This window comes from Neovison vison, chromosome X (assembly GCF_020171115.1).
Source record: "Neovison vison isolate M4711 chromosome X, ASM_NN_V1, whole genome shotgun sequence".
Taxonomy (NCBI): domain Eukaryota; kingdom Metazoa; phylum Chordata; class Mammalia; order Carnivora; family Mustelidae; genus Neogale; species Neogale vison.
Window position 1 is genome coordinate 42362969 of NC_058105.1, and position 21112 is coordinate 42384080.

Here is a 21112-nt window from a genome sequence, read left to right on the forward strand (position 1 = left end):
ACAACTATCATATGATCTCCCTGATATGAGGAAGTGGTGATGCAACATGGGTGGTTAAGGGGGTAGGAGAAAAAGAAATGAAACAAAATGGAATTGGGAGGGAGACAAACCATAAGTGACTCTTAATTTCACAAAACATACTGAGGGTTGCTGGGGGGAGGGGGGCTGGGAGAAGGGGGGTGGGGTTATGGACATTGGGGAGGGTATGTGCTATGGTGAGTGCTGTGAAGTGTGTAAACCTGGTTATTCACAGACCTGTACCCCTGGGGATAAAAATATATGTTTATAAAAAATAAAAAATTAAAAAAAAAAAACTCAGTAAATGTCAAAAAGAAAAGGAGAGAAGTTGGCGGGGAAGTAGGAGGCACCGTTTCAACCTATACCCGAAAGTGAGCTGATTACCTACCAAAGAACTCTGATCACCCATGAAATCAGCCCAATATTAGAAATATACACATCTGTATCTCTACAGGGGCAGAAGATGCCAGTGGGCAGGTAAAGCTGAGTGGGAACATCGGACTGATATCAAAAGATAAACAAAAGGGGGAGGGAGCCACCGGAACTGACCCATTGGAAAGTAATACCCCAATACGAGAGAGCCCTGCAACTGGGGACCAGCATTAACTTGGAGTCTGGTTGAAAGCACTCAATAAGAGCAAAGGATCATGGGGGGAAATTGTGGGAATGGGGCAGTTAGAGAAAGGGGCTTAAGTCCCCGGACCCAGGACAGCCACCCCTGGCACTGAGCCAGAGAGAGTGAGACGGAGAAACCAGGTCTTGGTCCCTGAGCCACAAGCTGTCTGAGAGCATGTGGGGTCTGGCTCGCATGAGGATCTGGGAGCCTCGCCAGCTGGCAGAAGCATAGACTATAGACTTTTTGCAGTCCCCAAGCATGTCCCGTGCTGTGCTATCAGATCCTGAGTTGTGCCCCACACCCTCCCCTGAGAGAGGTGCAGGCAGGCGCCACCCCGGCGCTCTCGGACCCGGAAAGTTCGAGTACTCCCAGCCCGCGCCAGCAGGAAAATCTCAGCGTGCAATCGCTGCTTGGAACCTCTCTGGCGGTCTGGAGCTGCCCAGACAGCCGCCGCTGTCATGGTTTTGGGTACAAGCAGGAGTTCCTGTGTCCCCAGGGACCGCGACTCAGAAAGTGTTCTGCCAGCAGCTGAGGGGGAACTTATGTGCTCTGCAGCACCCAGAGGGGAACAGACTGAGGCTTCTCTCTGAGAAGGAGGTCTGGGTGCAGTTTGATTTCCTCTACACCTCCAAAAACCATCAAAAGTTGCCAAGGTGAGAGAAAACAAACAAACAAACAAACAAACAAACATAAAAACCTCCAGAGAACAAAAGCCTGAAAAACCGGTTTCCTCAGAGCGCACCCCCTGAGGGGGGCAGGAGGACTTAACTCAGGGAACACTCCCTGAAAACCCGCTTGGCAGGCCCCTCCCCCAGAAAGCCAACTAGGGGGGAAAAACAAGGGAACAACCACCACTATTTTATAGATACAACTTTTATTTTTAATTCATTCCCACTATTCTGGTTCATTTTTTTATATGCAGATAATTTTTTAACCTATTTACCATCACAGTGAGATGTCCAGTATATCAAATTCCATAATAACCTTTTAACCTGAGCTTTTTGATACATATACTCATGTTTTTCTTTTGCTTTTCTATTATGTAATTTTTAAAAAATTGTATTTTATTTTAGTTTAGTTGATTATTTTTACTTTTATTTTTTAATATTCATATAGAGTTAAACTTCAAGGTAATCCTCTTTACTCAATCAATGCTACCCCTATAGGTAAACCAATTTTTAATCGCCCTTCATCTTAGGAAAGGTGAGTCCTTTAACAAAGATATCAAGATACATCCAGGAAAAATCAAAATAACCTTCCTCGCCCACACAGAATTTATAACCACTCTCCCAACTTTTTTTTTTCTGCCAGTGTTTCTGTGTATTTGTGTTTGTCCTGATAGTATATAAATCTTATACTTGGGGTTCTTTTTGATGAGGTTTTGTTGTTGTTGTTGTTTTTGCTTTTATATATATATTTTTTTCTCTTGTCATATACTTTCATCAATCTTTTTGTTTGTTTTTGTTTGTATACTTCATAAATCTTACCTTGAGGGCCCATTTGGGCTGAGCCTTCCCTTTCATCTTTCTTTTTTTTTCCCTGTCTCTCTCTCTCTCTTTTCTCTCTTTCTTTTTTCTTTTGTTTGGGTGGGGACTCCTGATTGCACAGAAGCATTGCAGGGTGCACCTTGACTGCACCACAGGCAATACATCAGCTACATCCATTCAGCCATCTCTCACCAAATTGACTAGGAAGAGGAATGCCCAACAGAAGAAAAATTCAGAGGGTGGGCTTTCCGCAACAGAGCTAATGGCTATCGACATAGACAATATGTCAGAAAGGGAATTCAGGCTACCAATTATCCAAGAAATAGCTAGGTTGGAGAAAGCCATGGATGACAAAACGGAATTTATTAGGGCAGAACTGAAAGCCACCAGGGATGATGTTCACAATGTTAGGGCAGAACTGAGCCACCAGGGATGCTGTTCACAATGTTCTCAATGAGTTCCAATCTAATCTAAATTCTCTAAAAGCTAGGGTAATTGAGACAGAAGATAGAATTAGTGATCTAGAGGACAAACAGATAGAAAGGATTGGGAGGAAGCGTGGAACAAATAGCTTAGAAGCCACAAAAACAGAATCAGGAAAATAAATGATGCCATGAAACGTTCCAATGTCAAAATTATTGGAATCCCTGGAGAGGAGGAGACAGAAAGAAGTCTAGAAGATATAGAGGAACAAGTTCTCCATGAAAATTTTCCCAATCTCACAAATGTAACCAGCGTTCATGTACTAGACGCAGAACTGTCTCCCCCCAAGATTATAGATTCTCGAAAGTCCTCGAGACACCTAATAGTAAAAATGAGGAATTATAATTGTAGGCAGGCCCTCTTGAAGGCAGCTAGGACAAAGAAGCTCCTTACGTACAGAGGAAAGCCCATCAGAATAACATCAGACCTGTCCACAGAAACCTGGCAAGCCAGAAAGGGCTGGCAAGATATATTCAGGGCACTAAGTGAGAAGAACATGCAGCCAAGAATACTTTATCCAGCAAGACTGACATTCAAAATGGATGGAGAGATAAAGAGTTTCCAAGACCAGGAAGGCTTTAAAAGAGTATGCGACCACCAAGCCGACCTTGCAGGAAACATTAAGGAGGGGTTCTGTAAAAGAGCAAAAATCCTAAGAATATCATTGAACAGAAATATAGAGACAATCTACAGAAAGAAAGACTTCAAAGATAACACGATGTCAATAAAAACGTATCTATCAATAATCACTCTCCATGTGAATGCCCTAAATGCACTCATAAAATGACACATGGTTGCTGATTGGATAAAATTACAGGACCCATCCATATGTTGTCTACAAGAGACCCACTTTGAACCTAAGGATACACCCAGACTGAAAGTGAAGGGATGGAGAAGCATCTTTCATGCCAATGGGCCTCAAAAGAAGGCCGGGGTAGTGATTCTCATATCAGATGAATTAGATTTTAAACGAAAGACTGTAGTCAGAGATACAGGACACTACATAGTTCTTAAAGGGACTATTCCCCAAGATGATCTAACAATTGTAAATATCTATGCCGCCAATATGGGAGCAGCCAATTACATAAGAAAACTATTAATCAAGATAAAGAGTCATATTGATATAAATACATTAATAGTAGGAGATCTTAACATGCCTCTCTCAGTAATAGACAGATCATCCAAGCAGAAAATCAATAAAGAAACAAGAGCATTGAATGACACACTGGACCAGATGGATCTCATAGTATATACAGAACATTCCACCCTAAAACAACAGAATACTCATTCTTCTCAAGTGCACATGGAACCTTCTCAAGAATAGACCACATACTGGCTCACAAATCAGGACTCAACTGATACCAAAAGACTGAGATGATTCCCTGCATATTGTCAGATCACAATGCTTTGAAACTGGAGCTCAATCACAAGGAAAAGTTCCGAAGGAACTCAAACACCTGGAAGCCAAAGACCACCTTGCTTAAGAATGCTTGGATCAACCAGGAGATCAAAGAAGAACGTAAACAATTTATGGAAACCAGTGAGAATGAAGACATTTCAGTCCAAAACCTATGAGATACAGCAAAGGCAGTCCTAAGGGGGAAATACATAGCCATCCAAGCCTCCCTCAAAAAAACTGAAAAATCCAGAATACACCGACTGTGTCTACACCTTAAAGAACTGGAAAATCAACAACAAATAAAACCAACTCCACACGTAAGAAGGGAAATCATCAAGATTAGAGCAGATATCAATGAGGTAGAAACTAGAGATAACGTATCTCTATGATGAAACTAGAAGCAGGTTTGTTCAAAGAATCAATAAGATTGATAAACCATTGGCCACACTAATCCAAAAGAAAAGAGAGAAAGCTCAAACTAATAAAATTATGAATGAAAAGGGAGAGATCACAACTAACACCAAGGAAGTAGAAATAATCATCAGAAGTTATTATCAACAGTTATATGCCAATAAGCTTAGCAACCTTGATGAAATGGATGCATTCCTGGAAAACGATAAACTCCCAAAATTGAACCAGGAAAATGTCAGAGGCAGGCCCCTGGCCAGGGCAGCCTCCGCCATTAAAAGATGGCACCTGGCTAGTTGCCAGGTTAGGATTGCCTCGTGAGACTAAGTGGAACGCCCAAAGAGGAAGTAAACAGCATTGGTTGCTAGCAAAGTTGTTCGTTTAGGTGCACAGCCTGATTCGCTCCCTCCTGTACCCTGCTCGCTGACTGGTCATGTAAACGTATATAAGTGTGTAGACTTGAGGAAATAAAGAGAGAGAAGATACATCTGAACTGGGGCTTCTTGTCATCCTTGCAGGTCGAGGGCGATAAATGGCGCCGGCACCCGGGAACTAAATAAAGGAATCTTGCAAGGTAATCCGCAGGAAAGCAGGGAGTAAATGTCCGCAGGTAAGTGGGGACATTAGCCATGTTCAAAAGTGGGTATTCCACGGTAAAGCGGGGAGTAAAGGTCTGCAGGTAATCGGGGACATTAGCCACGTTCAAAAGTGAGAATTCCGCGGTAAAGCGGGGAATAAAGGTCGACTGAAGTATATGCGTGTAAAAAGTTAATGTGTTATTTAGTGTCTTTAACGTCCACGTCTGTTGTCTGTGTGTTCATAATGAAATCTGAAATATCTAAAGTGTGGTTGGAAGGGTCTTTAAAAGACCTGCTGAAAGCCAATGGAACTCCACTAAAAGCAAAAACTACTCGGACCTTTTTTAATACAGTGGAAAAGGCGGCTCCACGGTCCTAGATGAAGGCTTGCTAAACATACCTCAATGGGACCACCTGTGATCCAGGGTTTGGCCCCTGTGAAACCTATTAATGCCTCGGGGCCATATCAACCTTTTAAGTTGCCCAGGTGCACCAATAACAGGGTATGGCCACCGGAAGGGTCTGGATGTCAGAGTACCTTGCGCTCAGTTTACATCAACGAAATGCATAGCTTTACATTCACCCCATGCTTTCCTACTTATAAAAATAATACCTTTACAGGGTACAATTATTCCTTTCAAAATCCAAAGCAAGGCAATCCCTCCTCTCCTTTTGATGCATGGCAGGTCTGTAACTTGCTAGGAGCATGTACTGATATCTCAGCAGTGTCCATGTTAAATGGTGGCAAATTCTTCAACTGTTCTTATAAACAAAATGACTCTAGTACCTTTGAGACAACAGTTAATGTGTCTTGTCCCAATAATATTACTTATCAGCCCACTCCCATACGCGTCTCGCCACCGTTCCTTTTCCTCGTAACAAATGCTAGCAAGCTGAATGATAACGTTGAATTGCACTAAGAATTGCTATCTTTCCAGTGCTGGAATGTCACAGCCTTCAAGCTGGCTGTGATTATGCATATCCCTACCCATGTTCCTATCCCAGTTTCCATTCCAGAGGACAAGTTACCGGTGGTGCTATCCAGACAGAAGAGAGATTTTGGTATCACAGCCGCCGTTGTGACAGCATTGGCTATATCTACAGCAGCTGCCACGGCAGCAGCAGTCTCGCTTGCTGCAACTATACCCACTGCGGAAGCTGTGAACACCCTTGCAGAAGGAAGGGCGGCTGCCCTTCAAACACAGACTCAGATCAATGCACATCTGCAAGCAGGAATCCTGATAGTCAACCAGAGAGTGGATTTGGTTCAAGAACAAGTGGACATATTGGGGGCCCTATTGGGACTGGGATGTATAGCACCTTTCCTGGCAATTTGTGTAACTCCTATAGCCTATACTAATATGAGTGACTTACAGAATGTCTCCCAACAGCTCTCCCAGTATTTGCAGGGTGCTTGGTCTGACAATTTTCAAAACTTCACATGAATCCTTCTGGCTGAGATAACTCGAGTAAATAGTATGCGTGTGCAACCAGCTTCCCTCCCAAAGCTATTTCAAACTTTCAGCAATATGTTCCAGTTTACCAAACAATGGGCTGGCACAATTGGTCTTCTTGTCCTCCTTCTTATTGGCATTCTGCTTCTATTCAGAAAAGTTCGCCAATGGAGAATACAGCAGCGAGAGCAGAGCCGAGCTATAGTACAAGCCCTTGTGTCAATAGAGGCTGGGACATCTCCCCAGATATGGCTAAGCATGCTAGATCGGTAGTCAAAGATGGGTAAGATCAGTAGAGAAACATACCAAACTAAGACAGGACAGAGATCATCGGTATCTTGTGTCTGATGATGGGTAAGGATGTTTTCTGCTACTGACGACCTAAGACAGGCACGATCTCTGCCATAAAACAGAAAAGGGGGAGATGTCGGGGACCGCCTCCAGCCAGGAAAGTCCCCACCATTACAAGATGGCGCTTGGCTCACTGCCAGCAAAATACGCTGCAAGTAAACAACGAATGTTCTGGTGAAGCCCGCCTAAAGGAGGACATAGTCATTGGCTGTTTCAAATTTAATCAGCATAGTAACAGGACTCTCATTGGCTCTCCCCATTGCTTGGCCCCTTATTGGTCACCCTGCTGCATTTAAGCTAAGGAAGTTGACAAAATAAACAGGATGAAGCCTTAACACCATACCAGGCTGATTGTCGTTCTTGCGGGCCGAGGGTGACAGGAAAAAATTGACAACATGAATAGACTGATATCTAGTAATGAGATTGAAGCAGTGATCAAAAACCTCCCAAAAAACAAGAGCCCAGGACCTGATGGATTCCCTGGAGAATTCTACCAAACTTTCAAAGAAGAAATAACACCTATTCTCCTGAAACTGTTTCAAAAAATTGAAGCAGAAGGAAAACTTCCAGACTCTTTTTATGAAGCCAGCATTACTCTGATCCCCAAACCAGGCAAAGACCACACCAAAAAGGAGAACTTCAGACCAATATCACTGATAAATATGGATACCAAGATTCTCAACAAGATCCTAGCAAAGAGGATCCAACAGCACATTAAAATGATTATCCACCAGGACCAGGTGGGATTCATCCCTGGGTTACAAGGATGGTTCAACATTAAAAATCAATCAATGTGACAGAATAAGTCAATAAGAGAAGAGAGAAGAACCACATGGTCCTCTCAATGGATGCAGAAAAAGCATTTGACAAAATCTAGCATCCGTTCCTGATTAAAATGCTTCAAAGTATAGGGATAGAGGGAACATTCCTGAACTTCATAAAATCTATAAAAGACCCACAGCAAATATCATCCTCAATGGGAAAAAGCTCACAGCCTTCCCATTGAGATCAGGAACATGAAAAGGATGCCCACTCTCACCACTCTTGTTCAACATAGTATTAGAAGTCCTAGCAACAGCAATCAGACAACAAAGAGAAATAAAAGGTATCCAAATTGGCAATTAAGAAGTCAAACCCTCTCTCTTTGCAGATGACATGATTCTTTATATGGAAAACCCAAAAGAGTCCACCCCCAAACTACAAGAACTCATACAGCAATTCAGCAACGTGACAGGATACAAAGTCAATGTACAGAAATCAGTAGCTTTCTTATACACTAACAATGAAAATACAGAAAGGGAAATTAGAGAATCAATTCCATTTACTATAGCACCAAGAACCATAAGATACCTGGAAAAAAACCTAACCAAATAGGAAAAAGATCTGTATTCGAGGAACTACAGAATACTCATGAAAGAAATTGAAGAAGACACAAAAAGATGGAAGACCATGCTCTTGGATCAGAAGAATAAACATTGTTAAAATGTCTATACTGCCTAGAGCAATCTATACTTTTAATGCCATTCCGATCAAAATTCCACCAGTATTCTTCAAAGAGTTGGAGCAAATAATCCAAAAATGTGTATGGAATCAGAAGAGACCCAGAATCGCTAAGGAAATGTTGAAAAACAAAAATAAAACTGGGGGCATCACGTTACCTGATTTCAAGCTTTACTACAAATCTATGATCACCAGGACAGCATGGTACTGTCATAAAAACAGACACATAGACCAGTAGAACAGAGTAGAGAGCCCAGATATGAACCCTCAATTCTATGGTCAAATAACCTTCGACAAAGCAGGAAAAGATATACAGTGGAAAAAAGACAGTCTTTTCAATAAATGGTGCTGGGAAAATTGGACAGCTATATGTAGAAGAATGAAACTCGACCATTCTCTTACACCATACACGAAGATAAACTCGCAGTGGGTAAAAGTCCTCAACGTGAGACAGGGATCCATCAGAATCCTAGAGGAGAACATAGGCAGTAATCTCTTCGATATCAGCCACAGCAACTTCTTTAAAGATATGTCTCCAAAGGCAAAGGAAACAAAAGTGAAAATAAACTTTTGGGACAACATCAAAATCAAAAGCTTCTGCACAGCAAAGGAAACAGTCAACAAAACGAAGAGGCAACCCAGGGAATGGGAGAAGATATTTGCAAATGACAATACAGACAAAAGGTTGATATCCAGGATCTATAAAGAACTCCTCAAACTCAACACACACAAAACAGATAACATATCAAAACATGGGCAGAAGATATGAACAGACACTTCTCCAATGAAGATATACAAATGGCTATCAGACACATGAAAAAATGTTCATCATCACTAGCCATCAGGGAGATTCAAATTAAAACCACATTGAGATATCACCTTACACCAGTTAGAATGGCCAAAATTAGCAAGACAGGAAACAACGTGTGTCAGAGAGGATGTGGAGAAAGGGGAACCCTCTTACACTGTTGGTGGGAATGCAAGTTGATGCAGCCTCTTTGGAGAACAGTGTGGAGATTCCTCAAGAACTTAAAAATAGAGCTTCCCTATGACCCTGCCATTGCACTACTGGGTATTTACCCCAAAGATACCGATGTAGTGAAAAGAAGGGCCATCTGTACCCCAATGTTTATAGCAGCAATGGCCACAGTCGCCAGACTGTGGAAAGAACCAAGATGCCCTTCAATGGACGAATGGATAAGGAAGATGTGGTCCATATGCACTACGGAGTAGTATGCCTCCATCAGAAAGGATGAATACCCAACTTTTGTAGCAACATGGACGGGACTGGAAGAGATTATGTTGAGTGAAATAAGTCAAGGAGAGAGAGTCAATTTTCATATGGTTTCACTTATTTGTGGAGCATAACAAATAACATGGAGGACATGGGGAGATGGAGAGGAGAAGGGAGTTCAGGGAAATTGGAAGGGGAGGTGAACCATGAGAGACTATGGACTCTGAAAAACAATCTGAGGGTTTTGAAGGGGCAGGGGCAGGGAGGTTGGGGGAGCCAGGTGATGAGTATTAAAGAGGGCACGTATTGCATGGAGCACTAGGTGTGGTGCAAAAACAATGAATTCTGTTTCGCTGAAAAGAAATTTTTTAAAAAATGAAAAGGAGAAATGGGTTCCATTATACAAGCAAATCACTTGACTTCGTTGATTGCAGTTTTGTCATATATGAGAAATAAGTTGTGCTAGATGTGGTCTAAAGTCCCAATGGTATAATTTCTTCTATTTAGTTTCAATTTGATCTTATGAAAAATCTCTTTCTGGTCCACTTGAGTCCCTCTGGACACTTAGAGTCATTAAAGAGATCTTCAGAAGGTTTTCAGAAACTTTTTCTGAAACAACAATTTTGAGAGCATTCTTTTTGTGTTAGTGATGTGAGTGTATAAAATGCATAAGAGATATATTTCACAGAGCAATCCAAGTCACTGTTGTTATTAAGAACATGCATGGGGGCACCTGGGTGGCTCAGTGGGTTAAGCCTCTGCCTTCGGCTCAGGTCCTGATCTCAGGGTCCTGGGATTGAGCCCCGCATCAGGATCTCTGCTCAGCAGGGAGCCTGTTTCTCCCTCTCTCTGCCTCCTTCTGCTCTGCCTACTTGTGATCTCCCTTTCTGTGTCAAATAAATAAGTAAGATCTTAAAAAAAAAAAAAGAACATGTATGAGAAATCAGAAGTACAGGATTTGAACTTCTAATCAGCCGTGTGTTAGCCACGTGTCCCTGTGTAAACTATTTCAGTTTCCTTGTCTGTAAAAAGATGGTAACAGTCACCAATAAGTAGCCTCACCTCTTTTTGTTAATTGATGGAGTTCAGATAGAGGAGAGAGAGAGCCCCCTCCCACACATCCCTTACATTCCATGGACAACCAGGCTTGACTTAGTCAGCTTTCTTTAGGTAAAAAATTAAATGTTGCATTTTATAGAAAAGTAGACTAGCACTTGGAAATTGATCATGCAGCATGCATACTTTTTACTGTTAAAGCACTGGTGATAATATATTGTACACCTCTAAATTTAGATGTACACCAGAATGAAGTCTGGGCAAGTGTCTTTACATTGGGTAGGTGGAACAAAATCACTTTACACTTAGCCTGATAGGGCACACAGAGACTTTAAAGCCAGCAGGGAAGATTATTAAACTATTGAGTAGAAAAACATTTTCCCATTACATCAATACATTTTTTTCAAGGATATACTTTGAAACTGTGAGAAGCAGTTAAGAAAACACTTGGGAGGGGTGCCTGTGTGGCTCAGTGGGTTAAAGCCTCTGCATCTGGCTCTGGTCATGATCTCAGGGTCCTGGGATGAAGCCCCACATCATGCTCTCTGCTCTGCAGGGAAACTGCTTCCTCCCTCTCTCTCTCTGCCTGCCTCTCTGTCTACTTGTGATCTCTGTCTGTCAAATAAATAAAATCTTTAAAAATAAAAAAAGAAAGAAAAAAAGTATGAGGAATGGAAATGCATTTTAGGAAAAAAAAAGAAAGCACTTAGGAGCTTTAGGAACTCTTTGGGGTTTAGTTTTTTCTTTTGATCCATTAGTATAGTACAATGACTAAAAGAATGGGCCCTGTAGCCAAAATGCAAGTCATAAACTGTTGTGTGACTTTTGTCAAGTCACTTAATTTATCTGAGTCTCCAGTCACTTCTGGAAAATGGGGATAATAATAATACCTACCTAATACGGTAGTTCTAGAAACTGAGTTAATCTATCCAAGGCACTTAAAACAGTCTGGCATATAGGGAGCACTCGATGTTAGTTATTATTGTGATTAATATTTGTCAATTGTAAAATGCTATAGAAATCTTTGCCCACACAGAGCTAGAAAAGCTATTTGCTTCACCATTTTTGGTCTATTTCTAAGAACGGTGCTTAGCATTTCCCAAGGAAGAAATTGCTTTGTTATACAACGATGATAGTGAGGAAGAGAGATGTGAAGAAAGAAGAAAGAATTTAGTAGAAAAATTAGATGAGATAGTTGAATATATAAGAAAAGGAAAAAGTTGATGACCCAGATTTTACTCCTAGCTGCTAACTCTGGAGCTGATCAATTTTCCTTTTTCAAATATAAAATTAAAATAAAACATTCTTCTATCTTCTCACAGGCTTTTCTGCATCAGTGTTTCCTGTGACCAAAGCTAGGTTTAAATCCAGGATCACTGCAGGAAAGAGTAGTGATTTAAAAAATGGACTCTGGAATAGCAAGCACTGCCTTGAACACAGAACCAGGTCTTGTTAGCTGAGTAGCTTTGTACAACTTTCTACATCCCTCTGAACCTTAATATTTTTTTCTATAAATGAGGATAATAATATCCCCACAAAGATTTTCACTGAGACTTAAACTGAGATAATATAGAGGCCAAGCTTAGCACAGTGAATGGCATATAGTGAGTGCTTTAATACTGAGAAGACTGATGACAATTGCATGGAGGACCCCACTAAATTATAGACAGTTATATTAATGAATAATGATCATCATATGTTCCTTTTTATCTGTCAGAATATTATCTTTCTCAAAAAAGAAAAGGAAGGACAATTCAAATAGAGACTTGAGGTCCCAGGTCACAGCATGCTTTTGGTGTCCACTGGTAAGTTCCCATAGGCATGAAGATGGAGAGGCTTCCAAATATAAAAACACATGACAACTGTAAGAGTTAGGGTTTAGGCCTCCCTGGAAACTAAGAATCTGTCATATCCTATAGAAACAACCTGGTCCTTCTTTTATGTGTGTTTGAGTCCAACAATGTACACAACACCTATGCAGAAAACCCCCTTGATTACCTCTGACTATAACATGTAAACATACAAATACCATGTGTTAACTACCATGGCTCAGAGTTGGCAGAGAGTACACAGTTGTCTTACAGAACCACAGGGCCCCAGGCTAGCAACCAGAATGTCACAGCTAGAAGGCTGTGTGGTTACTTCTCTACTTCTTCCCATAGATCTAACCTCTGCCCTGTCTGACCTATTCTATGCCTGGGGAATCTGAAGACTATTGATTCTATCTCCTGATTTTGCCCTCTGACTTTTGCTTAATTTTCCATAGGTGCTAGGAGGAAATCAGAAGGCAGGAGCTAAAAGGGGTTAGGGTGTTTATCCTGCTCAATCCCTTTATCTGCCACAGTTCATATGTTCTTTTAAGGCCACAGCTCTTGTCAGGTCCACTCTGTTATTGCCAGTTTCCAGTGACACTGCTCTTTCTCATTGTCTTTGTAGACCTAGGAGTGGTAATTTATAGCTTCCTTCCTTGTTGGGACTATTACTTGTACTTGTAATAATGGGCCTTTGCTCCTAACAATAAGTAATATTTCTATGTCCCTCAAATACATTCTTTCATGTGTTACTTAAATCTTTATTTTTCTTCTCACTTGCTTTCATAAGTTTGAGTGGAGGGAGTTTTTACTTATTTTTAGCAGTTGGAGAAGATGGGATTTTATGTGACACCTGCTGATGGAAGTCATTAAAATGAGTACTATAGGGGTGCCTGGGTGGCTCAGTGGGTTAAGCCCCTGCCTTTGGCTCAGGTCATGATCTCGGGGTCCTGGGACCGAGCCCTACATCGGGCTCTCTGCTCAGCAGGGAGCCTGCTTCCTCCTCTCTCTCTGCCTACTTCTCTGCTTATTTGTGATCTCTGTCTGTCAAATAAATAAATTAAATCTTTTTTTAAAAAACAAGTACTATATAAAAGTCATACCCCTGAGTGTGCGTTTGTTCATTTTTATCAATGAAATATCTGATACCAAAAACTAGAAATAAAATCTCTCCCTTTTTCTATCCCCAAGCCAGCTAGAGACTTAAGGTTTAAAAAAAAAAAAAGGCAATTGACACCATGTTGAGTTACCTTGTACCACACAACATCAGGCTCCTGATCGGACTTTTTAAAGTCATCCATGTCTGGGCAGGAGATCTCCTTTCTTTTAGTGACTTCAGATTTTTCTAAATAGCGTATCCTGCTATTGTAGCACAGGCCTGATTCATTCTCTGCAACAGTCAAGGACATTGACACCTTCATGCAATAAGTTGAGTTTCTGTAGGAACGAGAAATAGCAAAACATCTTTACTGGGTGTTTAAAACTTTATACGCTATATATTTCAAGATGTTTACCTTTCCAGATAGGACTTTGCCTAGAAATCAGAAACAACATCAAAACAACACAGAACAATTTTCCATTTCAACTGACAGGAAGATATAAAACAAAATGCCTCTGACCATCAAGTTGCTACATAGAACAGCTGTACCCATCTTCTAAACTGTAAGACACTTGACTTCTTTCCCACATTGTCACACTGAAGATCTGATAGTGAAAACTTATAAGAAAGTCTGTAATTAGAGCTATAGTTTTTTCTGCCCTGTCCCTATGGCCAGTCCCTTCAAAGGTATTCCAAGAGTTGTTTGATTTGTCATTGGTTTCAAACCCAACATTTACTTTTTTTTTTTATTTAAGACCTTTATTAATGGGTGCTTGCCGTTTGTTGACTTTTTTGAAAAAATCAAGTTGTAAACTTTTATTACAAATTAAAAATGAGGTTCTTAAAAATCTCAAATTGGCCAGATATGAAACAATTAAAAACCTTTAAAGGTGTATTGAGAAAAACCAGGCTTTTTTTTTTTTCTTAAAAAACACGTTTGTCATTACCAAAAAGAGACGTCTTTAGGTAAAAATAATAAAAACCCGATGCTGCATAGATAATGCAGATAGTTCTATCTGGTCAATGGGCAAAAAGCAAGCACTTAAGGTCTTCAGCTCCAATCTTTTGTTCATTTCTTATTGCTGGAATTTCATCTTCATTTCTTCATGTTGGATGACTAAACCGGATGATGGTAGAGATGGTAAGCCGGCACTTACTCAGCCCCGCCCTGCTCAGCCTCAGGAGCGGACGAATTCTCAGCTGGTGGATCGGCTGCTTTTGTCTCTTTGTCATCTTGTGGTTTAGGGTTTTCTGGGCGTCTGTGTCGGTAATTGAAGTTGTGGCGGTACCGACATTGAGGTGGCTGCTGACCCTGGGTCTCATCTCCTTGATTTTCCTCCTCGTTGCCATCCTCTCTAGGTTGTCTTTGGCGAGGAGGACCCCTGCGGAATCGTGGTCTATAACCCCGATACATATTCTGTCTCACTGGTCTACCTTGTTCTCCTGCACCCTGGTTGTCAGCACCTTCCATCACTTCTCCCTGCACAGGAGGGTTGGAATACTGTGGTCGACGCCCATAGGGTCTCCTCATGTAGTAAGGTGGGAACCGTCGCCTGCGGTAGGGCCGGCGCTGTTGGGTCTGGCCTTCGGGAGCACTTTCCGATCCCTCGTTCTTTTCCCCACTCTCCCTATTCTGGTAATTTTGCTGGTAATTGCATGGAGGACCCCTGGGACGTGGATAGCGTCTATAATGGTTACGGTCTGCTGCATATTTACTGCCTTGCACTGGAACTCCACCAGGGCCTGTCACATTTGCTGCCTCCGCACCCTTTTCTCCTTCAACAACATCAAACTCCATAGTCTCTCCATCTCCTACACTGCGAAGGTACTTCCTGGGGTTATTCTTCTTTATGGCAGTCTGGTGTACAAATACATCTTCCTTGGTGTCATTCCTGTTGATGAAACCATATCCGTTTCTTACATTAAACCATTTTACTGTTCCCAAAACCTTCGTTGCGATGACCTTCTTGTCCCCGCCGGCAGGCGCCGCCGATGTGAGGCCGCCTGGGGCCGCCCCTCCCTGCACCGCTGCCTGTGGTGCCGGACTTGGTGTCGGCAGCGCTGAGGGAGGGAGCGGCGGGCGGCCCAACATTTACTTTTTATTTTTTTTTCAATTTATTTATTTTCAGAAAAACATTATTCATTATTTTTTTCACCATACCCAGTGCTCCATGCAAGCCGTGCCCTCTATAATACCCACCACCTGGTACCCCAAACTCCCACACCCCCCCCCCCCGCCAACATTTACTTTTTAAAGATACATACCCCAAACCAGATCAACATACAGAAGATACTTGTTAAGTTAAATAGCGTTTTAAATTGTTTACTGAGATATGTCAGGGATCAAATTCTGGGTTCCTACAAAGAACAAATCCTAGTAGAATAATGTTGGTCTAGATTAATTGTATCCACCAACATCAGCATTATAAAGGAATTTCAACACTGAATTTTACCATAAGGCACTTTAGAATTTGAGCATTAATTGGCTAACTCATGATGTAAGGGTATTTATGGAGTTCAATCCTGCTTTCATTACCTTACGTATGCCCCATGATTTTTCCTTATACTGACTAGGCTGCAGAACATATCAATCACACAAAAGAAAACTGGAAAGTATGAGGAAGAGAGCAGAAGCACCTGGTAAGACTTAGAAGAAAGTCAACAATAAATCTTTTAGTGGGACATGTCAGGATATCTGTTCTAAACATCAAGGGATACCTGCTATTACAAAAACCAAGTGCCAAGGGCACTTCAAAACCAAGTGTTTTTATAGCCAAGGGATAGCAATCCTGAAAGATGGGATTAGCATGCCAGCCAATAATTCAAGATGACCTCAAAATTGTCAATATTCATACTATTTACTCATTGAAATTCCACAATATGCCAGATACACAAAATGCATAAGTGCAGACGGTCACTGCCCATTGGGTTTACAAATGGAGTCAATCAAAATGACTACCACTCAAATTTCTAGTGACATTAATTACTGGCAAGTACTTCTGACTATGCCCATGTCTGTGTCATCTGAGTAGGATTACTATCAAAGTACTCCCATTCTAATGTTCAGATGCAACCCCATTACATAATGAAAATTGTGAGCTATTGCTTTTAGCTCACAATTTTATTGTCTCTTCCTCAGTGTAGGTTCTTAGATCCTAGGGATATCCCCACTGGGGATCAAATATAAGACCATTTAATTCTCTTGTTAGATGTCTGACAGCCCCTCTAAAAGCCATTAAGCTAAAAACCACCAGAATAAGAAAAACAAAACAAAAATAGTCTAGGCAAGAGGGTAAACTTTGGTGCAATTTGGTTCTTCTTGACCCAACCTTCAGTACTCTTGTACTAAACATTTCCATGTATGTCTCAATGCTTCCTTTGAGGTCCTCCTACATAATCTGGCCTATCATAATACTGTCCTTTACTTTTGGATACAGTCACAATGGCATTCCCTCTGTTCCTTATATATTCTATACCACTTTGAGCTATGGACTTTTACACTTGCGCTTCTCTCCAACCTTCTATCATTTGTTTATTTGTTAAATGTAAGCATGGAATTTGTTGCTTCTGTTCATCATTCTATCCCTGAGATCTAAATGAATAAACAGTAGATGTTCAGAAAATGCTAGTTGATTAGAAGAGAGGGCATCAAAGTATGTTGATTGATGAGACATGTCCTCTCTGTTTTACTTTTGCATCAGTCCCCTCATGATACTAACCTCCCTTCCTCATTCTACAGATTCAGGTATTTGGCTGGTCAAATGTCACATTCCTTGTTTAAATATGATTCAGGATAATTTTGTAGGTATACTTGTACCACAAAGATAAGGATTAGTCATGTTTTATGCATCAGCATATTAACAAAGAAAGAATATACTAGTTGCAAATAAGAGACAAGGAGGACTAAGGTAGGAATAGGAAATGGAGGGAAGATAGATGGTCACAGTTTTTTTAAAGGTATTGAACACAGAAGAAAGAATTACCTCTTGGGTTTACAAAATATTCTGAATAGTTCTTAATGCTACAGACTCATCATATCTGCTCTATGGTATTCATCCCTACAGATGAAAGAGAATTACTTGTTAAATACCTTCCCATTATTATGGTGTACCATCAAGGAAAGAGAGCTATTGACTTGCAGTCTCAACAATAAAAGAAGACAGAATGTCCAGTGCCCTGAAAGAAGCTTACTATTCCAAATGTATTTAGCCCTGGGGGGGGGATACATACCCTAAGTAAGGGACCAACATAATACAGTGGTTTCTTAACAAAGCACCAGCTTTGAACTAAGATCCACTGGGTTCAACTAGTTCTGTGTCCTTGAACAAATAATGTAAAATCTTTCAGTCTCAGTTTCTTCAGCTGACAAATGAGGATAAGAAAATCTTTATGGTGATTCCACTGGAGGTTGGAGACAGGAATTCCTTTCATTATGCAACCATGAGCAAAAATATGTTTAACCATTTTCAGTTGGAATGATTACAATAACTGACCTCTCTAGTCTGTTGTAACTATTAAGCAAAATTATATATATAAAACTTATAATAGAGCATCTGGTACATAGTAGGTATTTGATAAATTGTCTTAGAATTTTTATTACTATTAGGATTAGTTGTTACATATTACTAATAAATAATAATTTATATGTGATATAGCAATTACAATCAATAACCAGTATAATAAAAACAATACATTGGCAGCAATGGGTGAAGATGTGCCACTGGGTTAAGGGCGCTACTTTATAGGAAAGAGTCTAAAAGAGGTCAGCTGGGCAAAAGGCCTAGTACCAGAGGGTCATGGAAGTCTGAAAGGATCAAAAAGATACACTGACATAGACACAAAGTAGTGAATCAAAAGAAAATATCTAAGGCAGGGAGAAACTTCCAGTTTATATGAGCAGTAGCTACTTGGCAAAGGCCTGAAACTTGGAGGTCAAATTGTTAGCAAAAGTTTCATTAAAATTTCTGGGACTTTCTTAGACAAATGCCTTCTATAATAAAGCTCAGGCCTCTAGGTAAATTTTCGAGGGACAAAAAATAAGAGATGATCTTATGTGTTCCTTCCCCAAGCCCTCCAAATTATAAACTATGCAGGTCACACCAAAAGCACCTTTATTATCTTGGGATGGGGATGAGGGTAGGAAACCCAACCTGGGGATGGCTGATGGATTGAAGGAGAAAATGTTTCAGTTTTCTCTAACTCTAATCCACAGATAACCTTAGGTTCATTCTCTGCATGAATTCTTTCTTGCTCTGGTCTCCAGCATGTGAAAGGCTGTTGACAAATTGCTTGTTAACCCATGAACAAGCCCCAGTATAGAGTACTTGATGATGACCCAAGGTCTCTGGAACTTGAAGACAAGGCCAGGTATGAGTCCTACTGTCTCCATCACTGACCTGGGGTTGGTATGACCAAGGCTGCCTGACAGTCTAAGACTCAGGTTCATTTTTATTAGCTGTGTAATCCAGCCCTGGCACAGTTCCCGCTAATAATCTTGCATTATTTAGATTTTATTTAGAAAAATGCCCCAGGCCAGTTCTATTTAAAATGTTTCCTGCAACTGGGACTTAGAAATGTTACTTTTCTTTCATTAGGTACAATTAGAGCTGTGCCAGTTTGAGGAAGCAGACTGACAAGTGTGCAACAATGGGGCTTCTACTTATTTTCTGACCTCCCTTCACATCCTGAGGAGGACAAGGAGAATACTCAGGCTCAATATGAGCAAAGGGCCTATGCAGTGGTATTACAGAAGGGCACTTACAAATGTATGCATTTCTAATCTTTTAAGTACTTCAGTATCTCTTATTTTACTTAATTCTGCCAGTAATACAGGAAACTGTGCAGGTTAAGTATCATCTACACTTTGTAGAGGAGTAAAATGTAGACACAGAGAGGAAAAATAATTCAGTTAAGCCCATATAACTGGTTAGTGGATTAGAACCACCGTTAGCTGTTAGCCCCTGGCTGTTAGCCCCGGCCACTCTCAGAACTTGATGTTAATATGGGTTAACAACCAAACTAAGTTGTGGTTATTCATACACACTTGGGGAAGCTCACAGGAAAAAAAATGTAGATGTGTAAATATAACAGTTAAAGAATAATGTTCATATGCACAGCACAAAATAATTTGCAAATTTATGAATAAACCTCATTTCCTATTCCAAAGTTTTTATGTTCATTACTTTAGGTCATAATTTATACTTTTTCCCAGAAGTATTTCTAAGGGAAATTGTTGATCAATCTTGGGTTCCCTGACAGGAAAAGTAAGATCCAGGATTCAAAACATACATGAAGAATCCAGGGGTCTTTTTCTAACTCCCATTTATACAATATGCTTATACTACAACATCTTAAGTTTTATTTCTGAATTTGAGTTTACGTAAATTTTTTATTTATTTTTATTTTTTAAGATTTTATTTATTTGACAAACAGAGAAATCACAAGTAGGCAGAGAGGCAGGCAGCGAGAGAGAGGAAAGGAAGCAGGCTCCCTACCCAGCAGAGAGCCTGATTCGGGGCTCAATCCCAGGACCCTGGGATCATGACCTGAGCCGAAGGCAGAGGCTTTAACCCACTGAGCCAGCCAGGTGCCCCATATGTAAATTTTTTCTATCATCAGTACTGATTGATTTAAATGAACTTAAATAAATTAGAGAACTTTTTTCATATCTAAAAGCAGAAGCCAGGGTGCCTGGGTGGCAGAGTTGGTAAAGTGTCCCACTTGATTTCAGCTCAAGTCATGATCTCAGGGTTGAATTGAGCCCTGCCTTGGGCTCCATGCTCACAGAGTCTGTTTATCTCTCTCCCTCTGCTCCTCCTCCTCCTTTCTCTCAAAAATAAATAAATAAATAAATAAATAAAAGCAGAAACCCAGATAAAGTGCCTCAGGACATATTTGAAACTTTTCTAATTGGTTCCTTCAATTGTGTTATCCTCATTTCAATTTACTTTCTTTGCAAATCCCAGAACTATCTAATGATCAGTAAACTAAAACAAAATTAGTTTTTTGGCATTTTTGAAATGTCAGTTGACTGCTGTGCATCACTACCATTTAATCAATCTACCACCCTTGCATGATATTGTCCTTCTTGAAACACAAGAACTATGAACTGATATAATTTGCAAATTCAGGGAAAGACAGCAAATCAATAAATAAACAAGATCTGGATGGTAGCCATGTAAGCCAGAATTCACTAAGGAGTGTGTAACAACTCACCTGCTGAATCAACTAGTGAAAAAAATAAAATTTTTATAAATATTTAAAATTTTTAAAAATTAGAAAAATAAAAAAATAAACAAGATCTTGGGCCCCTTTGGTGAATTCCATTCCTCCAAACTTATTACAAAAGTAAGAAATTTGTATTGAAAAATATCTTTGACCTTGTTGGAAAGGAGACTTTCAGATGAGTGCAAAATTAAGCACATATAACTAGAAACTACAATGTTAATGACTTAAAAGAACAAGAAGAGAAAAAGAGAGAAGACACAAATTACTAATATCAGAAAGAAAAGAGAGAATGTCACTATAGTTCCCATGATATCAAAAGTATAATGAAGGAATAGTACAAACAACACTATGCCCACAAATTTGATAACCTAGATGAAATAGACCAATTTCT

The 21112-nt window shown here is 40.3% G+C and overlaps 2 protein-coding genes across 3 annotated transcripts in view; both read right to left on the reverse strand.

Moving 5' to 3' along the window:
• Positions 1–21112, reverse strand: part of IL1RAPL2 (interleukin 1 receptor accessory protein like 2) — a 1343934-nt gene that overhangs the window by 607789 nt on the left and 715033 nt on the right. For both annotated transcript variants that reach the window (XM_044234598.1, XM_044234599.1), the window contains one exon: positions 13646–13832. In XM_044234598.1, the coding sequence (XP_044090533.1) occupies positions 13646–13832 (187 nt within the window). The remainder of the gene's footprint in view (positions 1–13645; positions 13833–21112) is intronic.
• LOC122897482 (Y-box-binding protein 1-like) overlaps positions 14512–21112 on the reverse strand; it is a 28624-nt gene continuing 22023 nt past the window's right edge. Inside the window, 2 exon segments of the mRNA XM_044235747.1 lie at positions 14512–15502; positions 15504–15589. Coding sequence (XP_044091682.1) covers positions 14648–15502; positions 15504–15589 — 941 coding nt within the window. The 3' untranslated portion in view covers positions 14512–14647.